A 16,530-nucleotide genomic window follows, 5' to 3' on the forward strand; every position below is an offset into this window, starting at 1 on the left:
GTGGGATGGGATGCGATGCGGGCAAATGTGTTGAGACGCTGACTAAGGGCCGGGAGGGAAAGATTCAAGCAACCTAGGCAATGCAGGCAGGGAAAGGTTAAATAAGCATAAAAGCACTTATTTGGCCGGATGCAAACTGAATGGCCATTGGCTGGGAGTACGTATTGATTGGAAGCTGGCATAATCAAATGAGGCGACTACAAATAATAATAATCTAAATAATAATAGAGGTAGTAAGTAGTAGCAGGTATGCAGGGCCCTTTTTTTTGGCGGAGCTAACTTCAAAATGACTAGGTAACCCAAGTAAGTATGTAACTACTGGCTAGTCGAGGCCCCAGGACGTCAGCCAGCCCTCGACGCCTACTTACGCCAGGTTAGTATTAAATCACGTCTATAAGTTTCTCTTTCCCACTCCCTCTGCAATAATAACAACATTGCAGGAAAAGGCATACGCGGCAAGCAGTAGGAATCACGTAGTCCGGTATGACCATTACTGGATAATGGTGCAGTCCACCCGCCCGCCTCCTTTCCGCTTGCTTTATTCGATAAACGGTGAAGTCTGTGTTGGCTTGTAGAGCATTGTACTTATCCATATCATGTTACTACTGCCCATGCAACCTATCGCCTTGGCTACTCGGCAGCAACCAACTCCATGGGGATGCCTCAGTCTGTTGGGAACCATATGGCCGGTAATTTCCAAAACCACCTCCAACCTCAGGGAGCGAGACTCTATCCATCTTGATAAACAAATACGGACACCGACTAGACTGTCTAAGTCACGGCCCTCTTCAACTGCACCACATGAGTACTCACATGCCTGAGGTGGCTGCAAACCAGGCTTTCTAAAACCTCGCATGTCCACCAGCTTCCCAAAACCTACTTCGCTCAACCCCAAAGTGCCAGCTAGAGCTTGTACAGTCCTGCTACAACCACAAAAACAGAAACGATAGCAACGATAGCAACGATAGCAACGGATATATTTGACACGCCCGGTAGCGATTCCGTTATGGCCGAGGAGCTCGATTCCTTCAACAAATTTCACCATTTACCCACGGAGCTACGTGAGATGATCGTGTGTACATCAAGGGTTTCGGTGACAACCCAGGACCAGTGGCCGATCTCTGACTCGTACTAATGGCCGGCAGTGGTTGGTAGCATTGCCGCAACAGCTCATCTTCACTCGCCCAGCAGGCTATGTCTGGATTCCGCGACCCCCTGCAATTTTGCAGGTGGACCAAGAGTCTCGAAACCTCATACGCCGAACCGGAAAACCATGCTACTTCGACAAATGGAAAAAACAGCCAAGCAACTTGTGGATCAAATCGACGTGCTATACTACACGGCAGCTACATCCAGCGGCAGACTCCTTGGCCACCCCGTCTTCGAGAATAACCTATTCAGCGTAGTGCAAAGAGTCACGCTGGAACAACGCCAAGTATCTGCCTTTATGAAGATTGCCCGCGACCTGCCCTCGTTGAAGGAAGTTCTTGCTGGGATGGGTGAGAAGGGAATCTCGATTCCCGAATCCACTGTCTCTGCGACATCTTCAACCTGGTATCAGAAAGTCTTTGGCGAGACCAGGTGGCGTCTCATCCGTCTGAATGACGCCGATGTTTACCAGCAGATTGCCCTCCTCGTCGAGGCAAATGTGGGATGGCGATTCGCACAGGCATTGACCCAAACACTTGCTGAGTATTCCGACGGTACGAAATGGTTCACCGTCGTGGGGAATTGCGAGACTGAATGGCTTGCAGCGGCTTATGGAAAAGGCGGGCCTGGTATTCGGCTTCTCAAGAAGCACACCGATATCGACCGTGACGACCCTTGGATGAAGAAGACTCTCGCGGGGATGCCGAAGCTGCTGCCTGTCTTCGTCTTGGTTGACAGGAACAATCATCCGCTACTTATTGACAACGGAAGCCGGGTGACTCGAAGCAAGGCTGACAAGCCCCGGTACACCTTCAACCAAGAGTTTAGGCTTTGGCAGAAGAAAGTTGGGAAAATGGTGGTGAAGAAAAAGCCTGCCTGAATAATCGCAGAACAGCCGTAGATGGAGGAGCTGGCCATGACATGGACATATTTTTACTTAGTAGTAGCAGAGATACTGGTCAAGATTCTTCTACGAGCTCTAGATCGGTGGCCATTTCGAGGCCTGTGATAGCCACTAGATTATAACCCTCTCCCCCCTTTATATAAATATTTAATAATATAATAATAATAAACTTAAAATATAAAGTTAAGAATATAATTTATATAAAAAAGAGTATGATTTTTATAATTAATAGATTTTATATATTTAAACTAGAAGTAAACCGAGTGTTAAACATCCCCCAGCTGGCCATCCTCCCCCTGATCATTCCGCCCGTAAGTGGAAACTAAAACAGAACCACATGGGTAGACCAGTCTTGGTCTCATATCACTAGTACTGTAAATACTAGATCCCAGGAAGTATGTTTGTTCTGCTTGGTGCTAGAAGGAACAAACAGGCTGCTGCTCACGTATTCTTACCTTATGGACCGATTTCCAGTTGAATTCTGCAGGGTAAATTGGGGGCACTTACTTAGGCAGTTGTCAAGTGCCTCTACAATCAAGTTATCTGGTTCAAACACTTTTTACTGGTGACGGGTTACAGTACAGTAAGTGCCCAAACAGGCCAGTAGTCTTCATGTCACAAAGCTGTTAGATAGGTGGATTCAGAATTTCTGGCCAGGTTGTATCGTAATTAATCCATTAAATTACGCTGGGGTTCTCCGAGATGCAAATTGCAAATATCGCATGATCCTTGGCAAGCCTGAACTGCCGGCAAAGGTGCCTTTTGCCTCTCTGCTGCATCCTCAAATGAACTCCACATGCCCAAAGAAGGGCGTGATGTGGAAGCTCGCTTTATCCGGTGAGCTCCACGCACCAAGCGTCTGGTTGGGGAACGTATCCGGGGCCACGACGGTGCGGAAGAAGTTCATGCGCCATTTGGTGCCCTGGGCGGCGCCGTTGTCGACATTGAAGAGGCCAAGCGGGATGGAAACGGTCGAGTCCCAGTGCTGCTGCTGCCGGTCCAGCATCGTGACGGCAGTGAAGCCCGTCTCGAGCGTGTTGTTGATGAAAAAGGTCTCAAAGGGAGCACCGTCGGTCCGCTCCTTGCTCGGATTGTAGATGAAGGCCTGGAAGGTGACATTGTTGGGGTTCACCTCGAACTCCAGGTAGGTCTGGGGGTCCTTGTCGCCCAGGGCGATGAAGGTCTCCATGACCTCGTACTCCCAGATTGCATCGTTGGTGCCCTGCGACGAATTGTAGTAGAAGTTGGTCTCGTTGTGTGCCGAGAAGGCCAGGTCGATGCTATCGTCGGTGTAGCAGAGCGCCACTTCGGTAGGCGGGAAGTCGGCCTGATCCGGGACGCTCTTGTTGAACGAGGCCACAACGAGATTGGGGCAAGCCCGGACTTGCAGACTGGGGGGAGCGGTGGGGTATGTGGCCAAGGCCTGGCCGGGCAGGAGAATGGCCGCCATGGCCATCGCGGATGAGGCCCAGAGACGCAGAGACATCATGATGGCACTGGTGACTTGGTGGTGTTGCTGGAGGCGAGGTGAAGTGAAGTGAAGTGATGATGAAGTTCTGGTAGTGTAAACCGTCGAAAATAATTTGTTGGTGAGCAAGAACTCCCTCGTGCCTCGGCTTGCCTGGGTGTTGAAGTATAAATAGATTGAGGCGGGGCTGGGGTCTATTCCATTCAATTGCTTATGCTTACCTATTCTATTCACTCGCGTGAATTGGAAGGAGGAATGCTGCTTACGGATGGGATGGTTACTAGCGAGTTAAGGTATGACCTATCACGTTGCAGGGTGTGCGGCTCCCCGCCACCGCCACCACCGCCTTGACGACTATAATGACATATTCTGACTGCATTCAATGGCATGAATCACCGTGTATGTATGTACATAGACTTGCTTTGCAAATTCTGGTCGGGGGGGGGGGCGGAGAAGTGGCCAACGGACTACCCGTCCTCAGTGAGGTCGTCGAATGAGAATCCACGGGAGGTACCGGTGACTGCCAGGGGAGTCACGTATGCCAAGACGGGCCATGATGCTCTGCCATTAACCGTGATTTGTCCATTATGTCGGCTTGCCTAAAGCAGTAGGTCAATGAGCCTTTCGGTCCCGAACAACCCTACTCAGATAATCGCGGGGCCATCAAGAGACACTCCCTCATCTATAAGGACCAGCCACATTTAATATAACACTATATAAATAAATTTATAATCCGTTAATAGTATAAAAGTAACCGGATCCGTATAAAACGAGATTAAGAAACTAAAAATAAAATAAAACTCAACACAGAGGGGGCCACTACAGCCACCAAGGGTATCACGTGGGCGCGGCATGGGTCGTGGGTGGACGAGAGATGACTTAGAGCAAGAGGAGCGCACTTTCCGAGCACGCAATCGAGACCTGCCGCCCCATGTCGTGATGCGTGATGCAAGAGGCGATATCGTGCCCGACGGAACACGGCTGATTCGAGATGGGCTGCAGAAAGCCATGATAGAACAGCTAAGCGAAGTTGACACTCGCGAAATGACGGGCTTCTGAACCTTGGTAGCTACATCAACCTTCAGATAGCCGGACCACATCTACATGGCATGTGACCCACATCTATACTCGAGAAGATGCGGGAAGTAGGGTCAGCCCCTTTCAAAATGGGTCTGCTCACAGGCCCTATTATGAAAACCAGAAGCAGCTGAAGCATGGGTTTCTTATATTCGACACAGTAGCATTGCCCTGCGTTTTACATTGCTACCCCCCGTCTCTACGACAACAACACGCGTATCTCTCCTGTGGTTCTTGGGAACAAAGCCCGGTAGCTTGTCGCATCGTGGGCCTCGCCATCCTGCCTTAGGGGGTTGGGCTTCTGGTCCGCCAGTTCATCCGCAAGGATGAGCAACTCCTCCGCATGCTCGAAGTCGACGCAGAACATCTCGGCTGCTTCCTCGGTCACGTCGCGTGCTAGCTTGGAGTCTTGCAGGTGTCGCAAGTTTTCCATGGCATCCATGAGCGCCGACGGCAAGAAATCGTCTAGATGTTGACTGGCAGCCGTAAGAGCCTCGGGCCTTAGTTCCTCGAGAGACCGCATCTTGGGGACACCTTCTTCGGCAATCGGCAATGGCTCCAGCGCATTAAACAACCTATCAAGACCAGACTCGGTCCGGAGGTACGAGTGCTGCCTGTTTCGGAGGCCTTCGGCGTGCTGGTCGATAGTAGTCTGGAGCTGCTCGACCCTGCGAGGAGTAAAGTCGAACGGCGAGAGAGCGTTTTTTGCTGCCGTCAAGCAGTTAATGAGGAATACAGAACTGGACGGTGCCTGAATATTCTTTGCCATGTTTTCGCAACCAGATAGAAATGGATCGAATGACTCGGCAAGGATAGGCTCGAAGTCTGCTTCCCGGTCGCCCGACGAGGATAGGGACGTCTCGTAGGTCTTCATGATGGATGTTAGTTGTTTTAACGAGTCCTGCAAGAAGTCAGGCGGACCCAAATCCGATGGGGTGTGCTGGAATTCGCCCTGCAATGTAGCAATATGGTCCCGCATCAAGGAGCGGAACTGCCGGAGCGCTTCGGCCTCAAGATTTGTCATTGACTCCAAAAGAACGGACTGGGCTCCTAAGAGTTTCGAGAACGTCACTCGATAGAAATTCAGCAGGTTCGCCATCTCGTAGGCCAGAATAGTGTCCTCGTTTGTCTGGATCACCTGTTCGACTCGCTGTCGCAAGATACGGGCTGCGCCTGCAACGTCGCGGTCTACCAACTCGTTGAGTGCCTTGACCGGGTCAAAACCGGGTGCTGCGCCATCGGTCTCATCAGACATAAGCCGCCATAGTTCATTTTCCCGTCCTTCTTCGATGCCCTTGACGATGTCGCCTCCTTCCGACACAAACAGGACCTCGAGTGCCTCACGTTCGCTGACAGCAGCCGAGTGCTGCCAAGCGAGCATATCGCCCACATAGCGTAGAGGGTCGTGGGCAACTAGCTCAATTGGCTTGACCGAGTGGTCCTCCCGACCCGCTGCCGATGTACCCGTCAACGCCAGGTAGAAGGCATCCGACAGGATCTGCTCTCTGGCTTCAGCGAAGAAATCTAGACAGTTTTGGAAGAGAGAAGGCCGTTCAGCGAGGACTCTGAGCGCACGTCGCACGGATGAGTTGATCTGGGGGTTTTCCAGGTTGAGAGTCTTGAACTCCTTTTGGATCCAGCGGTACAACTTCTGAAAGGCTTGGTTCAGGTTCTTGGTCGTCCGCTCCATGACGTCGAGTCCCAGGGTCTGGTTTTCGAAGCCCAGAAGCACTTCGCAGTCGTTCAGAATCTTCTTGGCTTTTGCCAAGGCGCGGAAGAAGCGGTCATCGACAGGCTCCGAACTTAGTGTCAGAGCAGCAATCTCGTCCTCGGTAAGAACAAAGTGCCCCTGGAATGCCTTGAGTAATTGTTGTTTGGTGTCGACATCTCGCCTCTGGCCCATCAGGGACGAAGCTTCTTCAAGCGTGGTAGAAGTGGCCGAGTGGGCAGCAGTGACGTGGCTCTTCATCTCGCGATAGTTCTTGTTGAGCTTATCGATGGTATGACCGATCCGGCGCAGCTGCTCCGCTACGCGGCCGAACTCGGTGACGATCTCCCCATTGCTATCGATGACTTCCTTCTGGACGTCCAGTCGTAGCTGACGGCGTGTTTCGGCCGCATTGCCGACGGCACGCTGGTCCAGGAGGGCGAGAGCATCGCGGAACTCAGCATCCGCGTAAGAAGTGGACAGGACAGTGGTGACTTTCGAGGTGAGCGGATTGCTCGGCCTCGGGGCCAGTCCGGGGGTGGGCGGCGTTCCAGGGGACACGGCTCCGGAACCTAATCCGTCTCTCGGGGGAAGCTGCAGACTGGCTGCGCCATTGGACGACATGCTGGGCAGAATAAAGCGGGATGCGCGATCTCTGACCGGGACTATTGGAAGGTGTGTATATCTGCCAGCACTCCTCCCTTGGTCCAATGGAGCTTCTGCGTCGCCCGCTGAAGCTGGAGTTTTTGAGATAATCCCGGATGGAGTTTGACGGCTGTCCCAGGCAGAGGAGCATCCCGCCAACTGTCCGGACTAGGTAGACCCCTTCTTTTTCTGGGGGTGATATAGTGGGCCGCAAGACAGTACTACTACATGTATTTCGGTACTTGCAGGAAACCTAGGTTCAGGTGCATTAGTGGGCGGGGCGCCAGCTGGTGGGATGCGCATTTACGTTGAAACCCGGCGGTATTTGTCCATCAAGAGCCCCAAGTCCATCTCGTGTTCCATCAAAGAGGTATATGCAGATCAATGCGAGGAAAGGAGCCTTGTTAGTGAGGCCATAGGAGATTGTATCCATACCGACTGTAGCTGACTTATTGGTGCCCCATCCCCAAGAGGTATCTGTTTTGGGCCTTAGGGCCCGAGGTTGGCTATCTGGGAGCATAGCCCTGGCAGCTGGCAATGACGACACCGGCGTCCAGGATGCTACCTCCATTGATACTTTAATTGACGTACAAGTAGGCACGCGGAGCGCGGTTGCCTCTGGGACTCGGCCGTTAGCGGCGTTCAGGTGATCATCCATCGTCCATCGCCAAAGCGGAACGCAGCAGCTGATTGTTCCTCAAGACAACAACCCGTGGTCCGCAAACTGTCACAACCGTTTTTCTTTTTGGGGCTGTTTGCTATTCTCTTTTGGTGAAGCACTCCCGCCATCATTATGGTATGAATCAGCTTTGAGTAAACCTAGGGCGAAAGAAGCTGGGGCCTTGACGCACCATCGCCCCTTCAACCTCCATGGTCCGCCACAGCCTTCCTTCTCATTCCTCATCCCGCTTACTCTTGGGACGGCAGTGCTATCACGGCCCCAAACCGCTTGTCAACTCGAAATCAGCATAGTCTGGCAACTGCCCCATCTGTGAAGCGACGAGATGGCTGGCAACCTCCTCTCCCGTTTCGTCTCAGGCAAGGACGACCGAGCCTACTACGACCGAGTCCCAGATGACCACGACGTCGACATCGAGAATCGCGCCGGTCTTGCTCTTGACGAAGAAAACCTCACCCACGATTTCCACGACGACGATCTTCACAATGTCAGAGAGCTTGGCTTAGAGGACAGTAGGATCTCCAGCGGCAGCGCAATACCGCCCACTCGGGATGCACGCAGTGCACCGGGCAGGCGGCCCAGGCATGATGCGGGAGCAAAGTGGTTATCCGTGGACGATGATGGAGACAACGAAGTGCCCGCATCGCTGTTGGTAGAGAACCACAACTCCGCTCCGGCTACGGGCAGTAATCCCCGAAGGACGGGTGCTCAACCACCCAGGCACGCCGCTGCCCCTGGTCCCTCTAGTCGCCGGACTCAGGCGCAGTGGGAAACTGCTCAGGTTCAACAACCGCTACATCCTGACGACGACTATGGCCACCCACTACGCAGCCTGCAGCCCAACGGCATCCCCGCCAGACGAGGTGGGCTGAACATCAACCCTCGAGATAAGGCTATGTACAGATGGGCTAATGTCCAAAATCTGGACATCTTCATCGGCGAGGTCTACAACTATTATCTGGGCGCGGGACTCTGGTGCATTCTTCTGGATCGCGTACTGCATCTGCTGTAAGTTCCGCGCTCCTACACTATCAAGTCGAGGTGTCGTTTTTATTGACTGGGACTGCAGCAAGGTGGTATTCATTGCTATCCTCCTGACGGTTCTCAGCCAATGCGTCGATTTTTCGAAGATCCGCGACAGTAAGAGCCTGTCACAGGTCATCATTCCCAAGTGCACCAAGAACATGTGGGGTGTCTGGAACTTGGGCTTGTGGTTGTGCAGTTTCTACGTTGTCTGGCAGACAATCCAGTTTGCCCTCGACATACCCCGCCTCATGCATATTCGGGACTTTTATACACACCTACTGGAGATCCCGGAAGAAGACATGCAGACCGTGTCATGGCAGGACATCGTGTCGAGAATAACTGGTCTCCGGGACCAGAATGTGAAGACGGCAAGCAACATCACGCCCTCCCAGCGACGCTACCTTTCCAGGCAGCTTGGTCGCCACATGGTCAGCCAATCGAAGGAGCGACTCGATGCCATGGACATTGCCAACAGATTGATGAGACGCGAGAATTATATCATAGCATTATTCAATAAGGACGTGCTGGACTTCACGGTTCCCATCCCATTCTTGCGCAACCGACACTTCTTCTCTCAAACCCTACTTTGGACATTGCATTTCAGCATCTTGGGCCTCGTGTTCGACGAAACCAACCAAGTTCGCCCTCAAATACTGAAATCCGATCACCGTGGACAGCTGAGTCGAGACCTGAGGGTCCGATTTGCCTTTGCGGCAACAATGAACCTGATATTCTCCCCGTTCGTCGCCATGTTTTTGCTCATCGACTTCATCTTCACATACTACAATGTTGATCTCCCTGTCCCTTCTCACTGCTCAGGGCGGCACTGCTGACTCCTTCACAGGAATTCAAGACAAATGCGTCTTTCTTCGGCGTTCGACAATACACTCCCCTAGCAGAGTGGAAGTTCAGAGAGTTCAACGAACTCCCTCACCACTTCAAGGAGCGCACCAATTTATCCTACCCTTTTGCAAAACACTATATGGACCAGTTCCCCAAGAAAAAGACGGAGTCTGCTGCAAAGGCAGTCCGGTTCTTCGCCGGGGCACTTATCGCGATTATTGCGATTGTGGGTTTCTCTGACCCTGAGATGTTCGTCGACTTCGACGTATTCCCGGGGATGAACGCTCTGGGCTTCCTAGCCATTTGCACGACTACCTGGGCAGTGGCCAATGGCATGGTATCGGAGGAGAACGACGTCTTTGATCCGGAGTATGCCATGGAGAGTGTCATCGTTCATACACGTTACGAGCCCGACCACTGGAGAGGCCGACTTCACAGCTATGACGTCAAGGCCGAGTTCGCAGAGCTCTACAAACCGAAGATCGTTATATTTCTAGAAGGGATCCTTGGCGTGCTCCTGACCCCCTTGGTCCTCTTCTTCAGCCTGCCCAAATGCTCTGACCAGATAGTCGACTTCTTCCGCGAGTTCACTATCCACGTCGATGGTCTCGGCTACGTGTGCTCGTTTGCTGTATTCGACTTCCAGAAAGACCCACGTAACACGAAGAAGCAGGGAGCTACGCCCAGCGATGCACGTGAAGACTACTACGCCACCAAACATGGGAAGATGCAAGCATCCATGATTGGATTCCTGGACAACTACGTCTATAATCCAAGGAGTGGCTTGCCTGGCAACCATCCCATGGGACCCGCCGGCAGGCACCAATTCCACCCACCGCCTGCTTTTCCGGGGCTGAACTCGCCGACTCTTGCCGCTGATATGCGAGCCTCTCGTATGGGAAGGACCGAAGCTCCACGCAGCCGCGCACCTCAGAACGCACACCAAGCAGGCAAAACACCTCGTTTTGGTCCGGCGTTACCGCAACCATCGCCGATGGCGTCGATGCTACTTGACCCGCATAACCAGCCCTCTTCGTCCTTTGTGACAACCCGGGCCCACCAGCGACCACGCCAACAGCGTGGTCCCTATCTAGGTGAAGGGGGGATCACGGAGGAGTCGACAGACGACGCTCGTGCAACAAGCATCCTCCAGCGACAAGGAACAACTTTCGGCGAAGAAGATGTGGAAGAAAGCGTGGCCCGTCTGGGAGAATCAACCTGGGAGGATTCACCACGGCGAGGGCTCAGCCGCGAGAACAGCGCAGTCGCAACTGATGGCGAAGATGGGCCGGGTGTTGTCAAGCTTTTGAAGCAATTTCAACAGACACATATGAACGCGAGGGCTGGGACAATACTGTAAACTCTCGATGACAACGCTACGACGGACAGTATGCCCGGCAAGACATGAGGCTTGAACATTGCACTTTGACGAACGTACTCACTCGCCTTATGAAAAGCTGCTGGGTTTGCCGTACAGCCATGATATCTGTCCCTGTACAATTTACAGTTGGGCTTCTTCGTCGCGTGGCCAGGTGGACGGCGGGGTTGTCTGTAGCTACAACAGCTTTCCAGCGTACGGGATTCAATAGGTGGCAGATTGTGCGAGGCGAGTCGCCGGCCAGTAGCACGAACCATCTGTCCTATGGACCGCAGGAGAATAAGCAAGCGCGCAGATGGGCGTCTCACTGCGGCAATAGAATGGGTCCGACATCCGAGGGCAACGGAGCTTCGGTGAGATGAGGTATTCATCTGACCGGCAGCACCTATTCATAGATCAATTACAGCAAGAATAGTGTTCATGTCAGCCATGCGGCACATAAGTAGATATCGGCTCGAATCCTTCGCAACTGTAAGTCATCCATTGCGAAGTCATCGTGCCTCGTGCCCGGCTTGCCCGGTTCATCGTTATCTTTAGCAAGCTCGTTTTCGCCGCTTTGGCAGTCTTCCCGGTAAATATAGCGTAGAGTTCTGGAGGCGGAACGTTTTGCCCCTTGCTGATATGGGTCTATGTTGAGTCGGTTTTTGGGTCGTCCAGCACTGTCTCACAACCCCGGTCACTCGATTGGGGTCATGACCGCGATGCGATGTTCCTGGCCATGTCCTTGGGCCCAAAGGGGTTGACACGGCTAATGCGAGATCAGATCAGGTGAGCAGAGACCACAATTCCTGGACGACATGGTCGCTGACCTACTATTCTTGAATGGTGAAAGCCAATGGTTGCCAATATAAGATTTTGATTTAACCCGAGACGGGCAGATGATGTCTCACTCATTGGATGGTGGCCACTTCAAGCAACGTGCTTCCCTGGGCAGGACTCGATGAACGGAGGGCATGACAAGAAGGAGGATGGCCGTCGTAGCCCCCCTTATGTTTTTCCACATTTGGCAACGAGACCAAAGTTTTCAACCACCTACGAGCGAGTTGACGCGTGGTTTCTGACGTTGCTGGCTGGTGTGAGCCCCAACGACCTCGGACCCTCGAGAGATTGTTTACCCAGGGGATCCAGTCAACCCCAGTGTGATGTCTCATCATATTGCCATATTCATTGCAGCTCGCCTGCATAGCCTTTCCCCACCCCATCGCGCAGGGCGGGCCCCCTCGGAAGCGGCTGTCTTACCACCACTCAGTCTGTTGCCGACTGCCATCAATGGAAAGTTGACACACATCGCGCCGTCGGTGCGTTCGTCCCAGCGGAACCACGGCTATCTTTCGTTTGCTTTGATCCATTGCGTTAGGTGTAGCGGGAACTCGACCCGCTCCCTTTCTGCCATGACGAGCACCACACCACCGCGAGACAGCCCACTCTGACCGTAAAGGCATCGGACCACGCGGGATTGTATTGTTTGTCTCCGTTTAATTCGACGAGTATCGACTGATGCTGACTCGTGAGAGTATCCCGGCATCCCTGGCCCCTTGGCCTTTAAAGACTTACTTCCGACGCCTCTCTGGTCGATACGGACTGAAGCTTATCCAGTCATATATGCTTCATGCTGATCAAGACCCTTACTCCCGGTGACGTTCTCCAGGAGCAGCCAGCCTGCATCTCACAGTATTCCCAAGAGAAATGCACATGCGCAGCCAAACTTGACCGAGTTACTCTGTTGACGGAAGCCTCCACGCCTCGATCCGAGGTCGGCTCTGGGAGAAGTGTCTCGCCGCTCAACCCATCTCAACACTCGGGAATACGGGGCCCTGCTTCTTCTACTCGCCCATCTGCCCTTCGATCCCGCTCATTTCAGTCCAAGTCCAAGACCAAGCCTCCTTCTCCAGGCCTCACTTCTTGCCAGGGTAGTATAGCCATCTGATTCTTTCATTCCCTTGCATACTCGGATGCTCTGCTCCTCCCCACCAACTCCTCGCTACTTTCAATCTCCCTGACTGTGGCTTAACCTGTTTCCTGGCTTCGCTGTGCTGAACGAGGACATTTGCACAGGCCAGCTCGACACCACGTGCCATCGCCGCGATGCATGAGAACGACAGGGAAGCTGCTGAGGACTCACCAGCCTCGCCACATTCCCTCTCCAACGGCTCTAGCGGGGAATCTGGCCGGCAGATGTCGATCGAGGAGATAGCGAGGGCGCAAGAGACCATCAATGCCGTCATCCAATCCATTCGAAGCCATCGTCCACAGCACCAGCAAAGCCCGCAAGGAGACTCGGCCGAACTCGATCATGTCGATGAGATGCCAACCACCGAGGATGAGTCGATCGAGGAGACATCCGGATCAACATACTCTCAGGAATTCCACGATGCATCTCCATTACCCCATGTCAGCCCACTGGTCATCAGAAGGGTATCTTCCGACTCCCTCAACTCCAACAACCCACGGCATTTGGCAGCAGTCGGTGCCGCTTCGCCTCGGGCTTTGACTTCTCCCGGCATGTTCCCCTCCAGACCTAATCCCATGCGAGGGACCATGTCGGACGAACATCTGGAACAAAGCGACTCCGAAGTCAGTGACATAATCATAAACACCAGCGCAATGACACATCACGATTACTGGGCAAGGGCTGCCGAGTCGACCCCTACGCTCCTGGACAACTCCCCTAGAAGGCTCCGCGGCCGACCGGTTTCATACCACCCGCCGAGCTACCGCACAACCGAGTTCTCTCCACGACCACGCCCCATCTCGTACAGGGAGACATACTGGGACAGCGTTGCCAGCCTTGATGCCCCGCTGAATCGCGTCAGCTCTTACCGAGAGCCCAGTGGTCGAATCAGCCACTCTCGGCGCACTAGCATACTGCGTGAGGTCTACCAGATGCAGGAGGCGCCGCATCTACCAGAGGGATACACGCCCCCTTCGAGCTCCTCGGGTACGGAGAAGCCGCACCGCCACTCGGCCGTGTCGGTGGACCTGATCGAAGCCGCCAACCAGATGAAGAAAGCCGGCTATGTGGGACAGATGCGACGCATCTCGGGCTCCGGCTCCGGCGAGACCGAAGATGACACTTCGTCAGCGCCAGACGCAATCGAGGTCGGAGGCCACACTTATGTGCGCCATGGTTCGGGCATAGACCGCGAGAACGCGAGAAGGCGACGGCCACTCCGAAAGCGGCGCAAGGGGAGCCCCGAGGGACCGGACATGGGGATCGGCCATGAGATACTCTTTTTTCTGCTGATTGCTACTGCTCGTGAGTGAAACATAGACACCTGCCATGGCATATTGAAATGACCACCAAGGCGGCCGCCCCGACGAAACCTCATTGGGAAAACTCTACTGACCTGGTTCGTTGCAGAGGCCCTCATGCTTTCTGGTGTTGCGCAAGCCATGATCCCCGCCACCATTATCGGAGCAACATTTGGCCTGTCTCAACCAGCAGACCTGGCTTGGTTCTCGGCGGCGTACGCCCTGACGTCCGGTACCTTTGTCCTGCCCGCGGGCCGGCTGGGCGACCTCTACGGCCACAAGAAGATCTTCATCATCGGGTTCGTCTGGTTCGCCGTCTGGAGCATCATGGTTGGCTTCGCCGAGATGGTGCAGCTGAGCACCGCCGCCAATGGCGTCATCTACTTTGACATCTGCCGCGCCATGCAGGGCATCGGCCCCGCGCTCCTCGTGCCCAATGGCCAGGCCATGCTAGGGCGCGCATACACCCCGGGCCGTCGCAAGGCTCTGGTCATGAGCCTGTTCGGGGCCGCAGCCCCCTTCGGATTCGTCGTGGGTGGCGTCATGGCGGCTGTGCTGGCGGAGCTTGCAACCTGGCCCTGGGCTTTCTGGACCTTGGGGATAGTGTGTGCTATTCTGGCCGTCGTGGCCGTCTTCGTGCTTCCTGCGACGGAGCAGACCAAGAAGAACAACAAGCAAAGCCTCTGGACACAGCTCGACGTCACAGGCATGCTGTGCGGCGTCACGGGCCTCGTCCTCTTCAATTTCGCCTGGAACCAGGCCCCCATCGCGTCGTGGACCACGCCCTACACCTACTTCATGCTCATCATCGGCCTGCTGCTCATCGGCGTCTTTGTGTACGTCGAGAGGAACGCCGTGCACCCGCTCGTGCCCGTCGCGGCCATGCGCTCCCAGACCAACTTCGTCCTGGCCTGCGTGGCAGCCGGTTGGGGCTGCTTCGCCATCTGGGTCTTCTACTACATCCAAGTGCTCGAGAACCTGCGGGGGTGGCGCCCCATGCTCACGGCGGCATCCCTGGCGCCGGGCCCCGTCACGGGCCTGCTCGCATCTCTGGTGGTGGCGGCCTATATGGCGCGCGTGGGACCCCACTGGATCATGATCTTCAGCATGTGCGCCTTCGCCGCGGGTAGCCTGTTCATGGCCACGGCGCCCGTCGGCCAGACGTACTGGGCTAACACGTTCCTGTCGGCCTTCATCATGCCATTCGGTATGGACATGAGCAACCCGGCGGCCTCGCTGCTGCTCAGCAACAGCGTCGCCAAGGAGCACCAGGGTATCGCCGCAAGTCTGGTGGTCACCGTCGTCAACTACAGCATCAGCACCGCCTTGGGCTTCGCCGCCACCGTCGAGGTCGAGATGCACAAGAACTACGCCAGCAGCAGTGAGGACGTCGTCCTCGTGGGGATCCGCGCTGCGCAGTACTTCGGCCTTGGGCTCGGCGGGCTCGGCATTTGCGTTGCCCTGGCCTTTTTTGCGGCCGCGTGGCGGTCGAGACGGAAGGAGGCAGCCGCCGCGACCGCCCCCAATGCGGTGCCACCGTCCGAGATGCGAACCGCGCCGACTCAAGGGTATGGCCAGAAATGACCTGTTGGAGTCAGCAGGATTGGGAATGGGGAAGCGGCTTGGTAAACACGAACAGGGGCTCCTTATGACCAACGATGACGAGAATGACATTCCTTTTCCTTTCTTTTTCCTTCCTGTCTGCATTTTTTCCCCTTCGGACTTTCCACGCAAGCTAATAATTCGTACACAAAAGCAAATAACGCCTTTTTCGCTTCGGTGAGGCAACACATACAAATTACACCACAACACTTGTATCTATCTACCTATTTAGACCCACTCACGGCTCTGGCTGGCCATCTACCAGAATAGAGACTGCCGTTTTCCCCTACAACATCTCTACTGTGCCTTCTGTACGACTTGACTACCGATGCTCCTGATGATATGACATACATGCAGATTGCAAAGTTGGCCTTGATTTGCCGGTGGTTGTGTTTTGGGACCAGATAGCATACCTGCCCACCTGCCTGTGCAGGTAATTAATCAGGGAACACAGTAAACGAAGTCTGAGACAAAACCTTATCTAACGCATGCATTCTTAGAGAAGAGAAGGGCCGTTTCTTGGTGCAAGGACTTGCTGTATAACTAGATCCAGTTCTTCATGTTCACAAGGGTGATTCTAGGCTATAGTACACGTAGCATCAATCGCGTGCGGCTTGAGCTTTGCATGGCGTGGCCCCTCTGTAGTTGTTACACTGAGATGACCAACTTAATTATCCTTCCTTCATCCCTTCCACCAGGTCGGCTGTAATGCAAGAGAGGGGTGCGGGCCCCGTGGATGGAGTATGCCTTGGCTGAACTTGACGATCCATCACGCGACCAGATCAGCCACGCATGACAG

General features: G+C 54.2%; 5 protein-coding genes across 5 annotated transcripts; 3 read left to right on the plus strand and 2 right to left on the minus strand.

Moving 5' to 3' along the window:
• Window positions 1-1,273: 1,273 nt before the first annotated feature.
• On the plus strand, window positions 1,274-2,029 carry PG985_002664 (uncharacterized protein; the record flags this gene model as incomplete). Its single annotated transcript, XM_066822433.1, has 1 exon — window positions 1,274-2,029. The coding sequence occupies one exon, from the start codon at window positions 1,274-1,276 to the stop codon at window positions 2,027-2,029; it is 756 nt and encodes a 251-aa protein (XP_066689865.1).
• Window positions 2,030-2,834: 805 nt separating this feature from the next.
• On the minus strand, window positions 2,835-3,542 carry PG985_002665 (uncharacterized protein; the record flags this gene model as incomplete). Its single annotated transcript, XM_066822434.1, has 1 exon — window positions 2,835-3,542. The coding sequence occupies one exon, from the start codon at window positions 3,540-3,542 to the stop codon at window positions 2,835-2,837; it is 708 nt and encodes a 235-aa protein (XP_066689866.1).
• Window positions 3,543-4,797: 1,255 nt separating this feature from the next.
• PG985_002666 (uncharacterized protein) lies at window positions 4,798-6,930 on the minus strand (the record flags this gene model as incomplete). The annotated part of the gene is made up of 1 exon (XM_066822435.1): window positions 4,798-6,930. One exon carries the CDS (start codon window positions 6,928-6,930, stop codon window positions 4,798-4,800), a length of 2,133 nt encoding a protein of 710 aa, XP_066689867.1.
• Window positions 6,931-7,955: 1,025 nt separating this feature from the next.
• PG985_002667 (uncharacterized protein) lies at window positions 7,956-10,859 on the plus strand (the record flags this gene model as incomplete). The annotated part of the gene is made up of 3 exons (XM_066822436.1): window positions 7,956-8,638; window positions 8,700-9,444; window positions 9,501-10,859. 3 exons carry the CDS (start codon window positions 7,956-7,958, stop codon window positions 10,857-10,859), a joined length of 2,787 nt encoding a protein of 928 aa, XP_066689868.1.
• Window positions 10,860-12,962: 2,103 nt separating this feature from the next.
• Window positions 12,963-15,713, plus strand: PG985_002668 (uncharacterized protein; the record flags this gene model as incomplete). Its single annotated transcript, XM_066822437.1, has 2 exons — window positions 12,963-14,133; window positions 14,239-15,713. 2 exons carry the CDS (start codon window positions 12,963-12,965, stop codon window positions 15,711-15,713), a joined length of 2,646 nt encoding a protein of 881 aa, XP_066689869.1.
• Window positions 15,714-16,530: the final 817 nt, after the last annotated feature.

This window comes from Apiospora marii (assembly GCF_038362585.1).
Source record: "Apiospora marii strain CBS 49790 chromosome Unknown utg000002l_segment0_segment0, whole genome shotgun sequence".
Classification (NCBI taxonomy): Eukaryota; Fungi; Ascomycota; class Sordariomycetes; order Amphisphaeriales; family Apiosporaceae; genus Apiospora; species Apiospora marii.